Raw genomic sequence first — 5712 nt, forward strand, 5'->3', positions numbered from 1 at the left:
ACCCGTGGACGACCCCGCCCCCCCCCCCCTCCAGGTCATAGCAGAGCCACCTCCTCCAGCACACGCATACACACAGCTCTTCTCTCCGTGTCACGCATCCAGCGCTCTGCTGTCAGTGCTGAGATGCAGGGCCAGTGGTAGGAGTTTTGCAGCACAGGACCTGCTCAAGGGGCAGCTGCTTTGGGCCCCACAACAATGACTAGGCCCTGGGCAGCTGCCCCTTTTGCCCTGCGTTAAAGACGGCCCTGCTTACATATTCAACCACTGACCCTGGACAAGCATGCAGCAAGTCAGAAGAACATCAAACCCCCTTCATGTGCATGCTTGTAGCTGGACCATTGAGTCAGAAACTACTGAAGCCGTAGGATAGGCATGTCAGGGAAGGAACTAACATGTTATGAAGGAGAGGTCAGCAATGGGAACCTTCATAGATCCCTCAGTATACATTTACTATAAGCCAGCACGTGTCACCTTTTTTTCAGCCACTTCACCCAATGCAGAATCTAGAGGGCCCCCCCCCAGTTAAATATGTACAAAAAAGTAGATCCCGTGTGGTATGCAAAAAGGGGTTCTGTTTTTGAATCTGGGTTCCCCTTTCAGATCACAAGTCCCCACTTCACATCAGTTGTTCCCTCTTTACATCACAAGCCCCACTTCAGTTCAGGAGCCCCCCCTTAGATCAGGCGCCCTCTTCACATCAGCAGCCCCCCTTTCATCTCAGAGCCCCTTTTTTTTTATCAGCGTCCCCCTTTTATATCAGAGCCCCCCTTTCATATCAGCGTCCCCCTCTCATATCAGCGTCCCCCTTTCATATCAGCGTCCCCCTTTCATATAAGAGCCCCCCTTTACCGACCCCCAACGTGAGACCTCCGACCCCCAACGTGAGACCTCCGACCCCCAACGTGAGACCTCCGACCCCCAACGTGAGACCTCCGACCCCCAACGTGAGACCTCCGACCCCCAACGTGAGACCTCCGACCCCCAACGTGAGACCTCCGACCCCCAACGTGAGACCTCCGACCCCCAACGTGAGACCTCCGACCCCCAACGTGAGACCTCCGACCCCCAACGTGAGACCTCCGACCCCCAACGTGAGACCTCCGACCCCCAACGTGAGACCTCCGACCCCCAACGTGAGACCTCCGACCCCCAACGTGAGACCTCCATGACATTTCATTCTTCATTATAGTAGAATCTTTAGCCGTTCTCTCTTTGTATCATTGTTACACAGTGAGCCCCTCCCCCCCGAATTACCCCAATTCCACCGCGCCCGAGCCGCGGCCACAGACACGAGAACAGATTTACATCCGCGGAATGAGTTTCTGGTGTCACGATATTTCACCTTGTTCTAGTTCAGTGGAAGATAAATGTTTTGCTCCTTTTTCAGGCAATATTCAAAATGATTAATGCCGAAAACCACAAACATCTTCCGGAGGACGAGAACACCCCGGAGAAGAGAACCAATAAAATATGGGACTACTTCGGCAAGAAGGACAACGGTAATGAAATCTCACATAGAGACTACAATCCCCTCCCCTTCCTAGACAAACCGCTCAGATATAGCATGTCCCCCATGTATAGTGTGTGTTCCGGGGGGAGGGGCAGAGACACCAACTACTGGAGGAAATCTCACCATTGTGGGAGGGGCAGAGACACAAACTACTGGTGGAAATCTCGCCATTGTGGGAGGGGCAGAGACACAAACTACTGGGGGAAATCTCACCATTGTGGGAGGGGCAGAGACACAAACTACTGGGGGAAATCTCACCATTGTGGGAGGGGCAGAGACACAAACTACTGGGGGAATCTCACCATTGTGGGAGGGGCAGAGACACAAGCTACTGGGGGAAATCTCACCTATGCTTTGGGATTAGTTCCAACCATGGGAGCTGTAATTGGATAATATTTTAATGTTTGTGGAATCTTAACACGTTTTATTTATAATATGATGAATGTCTGTGTCCCGTACAATCCAAGTATGACACCTTAAGGGTCACGGGGGGACACAAACTCCCGTCACCCTAGGCTCACTATATAGGGATCTACAGCTCGCGGTATACTGCCGAGATCCACCCAGCTGCGTGATTGACAGCTGGCTCTGCCTATCTAGAGGCTGTGCATGCCCCTCCCCCGTCTGTTCCTCCAGTCAGCGCAATTCTCTTCACATTCTGTCATTTTACGAGTGATCTGCGTTTTCCTTTTTCCAGATAAACTGACTGAAGGAGAATTCATTCAAGGAATCGTCCAGAACAAAGAAATTCTGCGTCTGATCCAATATGAACCCCAGAAAGTCAAAGAGAAGAAACACTAACCGGGAGCGCGGAGGATTCCGCAAAGACTGTGTAGCTGGTTTGTGACACCTCCCCCGACGAGTCCAACGAAACACAAACTGAGGCGCTTCTCGTCCCCAAACTGTCTGTACGCGACGCGCGTCACGTAGGATTGCGCTGTCTGTACGCGACGCGCGTCACGTAGGATTGCGCTGTCTGTAGGCGACGCACGTCACATAGGATTGCGCTGTCTGTACGCGACACGCGACGCGTAGGATTGCACTGTCCGTACACGACGCGCGTCACGTAGGATTGCGCTGTCTGTGCGCGATATGCGTCGCGTAGGATTGCACTGTCTGTGCGCGATGCGCGTCACGTAGGATTGTGCTGTCCGTACACGACGCGCGGCACGTAGGATTGCGCTGTCTGTAGGCGACGCGCGTCACGTAGGATCGCACTGTCAGTACGCAACACGCATCACGTAGGATTGCGCTGTCTGTACGCGGCGCGCGTTACATAGGATTGCGCCGTCTGTACACGACGCGCATCATGTAGGATCGCGCTGTCAGTACGCGCCGCGCGTCACGTAGGATTGCGCTGTCTGTGCAGTAATTAGTCTCCCCCGATAATCTGCGGATTACTTCTTCTACCCTGAAGGTCACTTCCAGTAATCTTGTTACATTAATACTCATCCTGCGAGATAATAATAAAGGTGCCGAAGCCGCAGGAGACAAAAACATTCCAAAAAGTTCCATCAGACCCGAGACATCAGAAAACGCCGGAATTCCTCGGTGACGCTCGCTGTCGGCGGCCGCGGAGTGAACGAGCTTTAGAAGATGTTTTTGTTTCGTAAAAATGTTATTTCTGCAAAAAAAAAGAAAAAAAATAGACGAGGAAATCTTCTTCTTCTTCTTCTTCTTCTTGTTACGAGTGATCTGCGTTTTCCTTTTTCCAGATAAACTGACTGAAGGAGAATTCATTCAAGGAATCGTCCAGAACAAAGAAATTCTGCGTCTGATCCAATATGAACCCCAGAAAGTCAAAGAGAAGAAACACTAACCGGGAGCGCGGAGGATTCCGCAAAGACTGTGTAGCTGGTTTGTGACACCTCCCCCGACGAGTCCAACGAAACACAAACTGAGGCGCTTCTCGTCCCCAAACTGTCTGTACGCGACGCGCGTCACGTAGGATTGCGCTGTCTGTACGCGACGCGCGTCACGTAGGATTGCGCTGTCTGTAGGCGACGCACGTCACATAGGATTGCGCTGTCTGTACGCGACACGCGACGCGTAGGATTGCACTGTCCGTACACGACGCGCGTCACGTAGGATTGCGCTGTCTGTGCGCGATATGCGTCGCGTAGGATTGCACTGTCTGTGCGCGATGCGCGTCACGTAGGATTGTGCTGTCCGTACACGACGCGCGGCACGTAGGATTGCGCTGTCTGTAGGCGACGCGCGTCACGTAGGATCGCACTGTCAGTACGCAACACGCATCACGTAGGATTGCGCTGTCTGTACGCGGCGCGCGTTACATAGGATTGCGCCGTCTGTACACGACGCGCATCATGTAGGATCGCGCTGTCAGTACGCGCCGCGCGTCACGTAGGATTGCGCTGTCTGTGCAGTAATTAGTCTCCCCCGATAATCTGCGGATTACTTCTTCTACCCTGAAGGTCACTTCCAGTAATCTTGTTACATTAATACTCATCCTGCGAGATAATAATAAAGGTGCCGAAGCCGCAGGAGACAAAAACATTCCAAAAAGTTCCATCAGACCCGAGACATCAGAAAACGCCGGAATTCCTCGGTGACGCTCGCTGTCGGCGGCCGCGGAGTGAACGAGCTTTAGAAGATGTTTTTGTTTCGTAAAAATGTTATTTCTGCAAAAAAAAAGAAAAAAAATAGACGAGGAAATCTTCTTCTTCTTCTTCTTCTTCTTGTTGATCATTTGAGGACTTTGTTACTTTGTTGCTGAGAATGGAAAGTTTCGTGTGACAGGAAATCCCGGAACAATGTTTATGGGGACAAAGTGGAACTGAACTGTCACTTCAAATCGGCAAAATACAACCCGGGAGCGCGGGCGGTTGGGCCTCGTTCACACGCGTTTCGGTCCTGCGGATCTTTCCGCGCTGAACCGCCCACGTGAACAATCCCGTACATTCCTATGGGGACCGTTCATGCCAGCGCGCGGGTCCGCGGGATCCGAAACGCCTGACGCCCGTAATGCTCCCCGAGCTGCTTGTGTCGCGCCGATCAGCACGTTTCAGGGCCGAAAATTCAATTGAAAACGGCCAAAAAACGCCCTTTCAAAAATCGCGCAGAAAGCACAGCGAACCGCTGCCGCCCCGGTGTGAATGGGGCCCAAAGGTGAGCAAAGTCTTACGGTTTGCTTTGTTTAGAAAGCAGCCACAGCCCGAGCAGAGAAGCCTTCCCCCTGCCAAGATAAGGACCCTTCAATCTGTGTGTGGAAGCAGCGGCCTCTCTGCAGAGGAGGAGCCTGGCTCTCTGTGTGGAAGCAGTGGCCTCTCTGCAGAGGAGGATCTTTGCTCTCTCTGTGGAAACAGCGGTCTCTCTGCAGAGGAGGATCTTTGCTCTCTCTCTGTGGAAACAGCGGTCTCTCTGCAGAGGAGGATCTTTGCTCTCTCTCTGTGGAAACAGCGGTCTCTCTGCAGAGGAGGAGCCTTGCTCTCTGTGTGGAAGCAGTGGTCTCTCTGCAGAGGAGGAGCCTTGCTCTCTGTGTGGAAGCAGTGGTCTCTCTGCAGAGGAGGAGCCTGGCTCTCTGTGTGGAAGCAGTGGTCTCTCTGCAGAGGAGGAGCCTGGCTCTCTGTGTGGAAGCAGCGGTCTCTCTGCAGAGGAGGAGCCTGGCTCTCTGTGTGTGGAAGCAGTGGTCTCTCTGCAGAGGAGGAGCCTGGCTCTCTGTGTGGAAGCAGCGGTCTCTCTGCAGAGAGTAAAGGGCCCTTCTCTGCAGTATGCTGGCAGGGGGCGGGGCTTTTCTTCTCGGGCTGCGGAGGATTTCGCTCACCTCGCGTTTTCAGGCTCCTGGGTTGTATTTTGCTGAATTGTTCCTGTTTCAGGTTTAGATTTAAAGGGGAACTGACCCAGAAATGGATTGGAAGTGACGATCTCTGAGCCGTGTAATCTCCGACGGAGAAGATTTGATGATCCGCAAAGAAATAAATTCTCTTCACATTCTGTCATTTTGTTGCCTCTTTGTATCTCCTTCTCATCCTCTGGAGGCCGGACCATCAGCAGACGTCCCTCCCCCCTTCCCCTTCTAACCCTAACCCCCCCTTCTAACCCTAACCCCCCCTTCTAACCCTAACCCCCCTTCTAACCCTAACCCCCCTTCATGTCTTATTATGAACCCAATTCTGGAGATCAGCAAAAACATAAACATTGTATCAGATGGTTGGGCCGGAAGTGTGACGATCCTCAGCCCT

The 5712-nt window shown here is 52.7% G+C and overlaps 1 protein-coding gene across 1 annotated transcript in view; it reads left to right on the top strand.

Annotated features, from left to right (window-relative positions):
- The window catches only part of LOC108801864 (S-modulin), a 7142-nt gene extending 4831 nt beyond the window's left edge, over positions 1-2311 (top strand). Inside the window, exons 2-3 of the mRNA XM_018573774.1 lie at positions 1388-1499; positions 2208-2311. Coding sequence (XP_018429276.1) covers positions 1388-1499; positions 2208-2311 — 216 coding nt within the window. The remainder of the gene's footprint in view (positions 1-1387; positions 1500-2207) is intronic.
- The last annotated feature ends 3401 nt before the right edge of the window (positions 2312-5712 follow it).

The sequence above is a fragment of the Nanorana parkeri genome, unplaced genomic scaffold (genome assembly GCF_000935625.1).
Source record: "Nanorana parkeri isolate BGI_ZX_2015 unplaced genomic scaffold, ASM93562v1 scaffold2537, whole genome shotgun sequence".
Lineage (NCBI taxonomy): Eukaryota > Metazoa > Chordata > Amphibia > Anura > Dicroglossidae > Nanorana > Nanorana parkeri.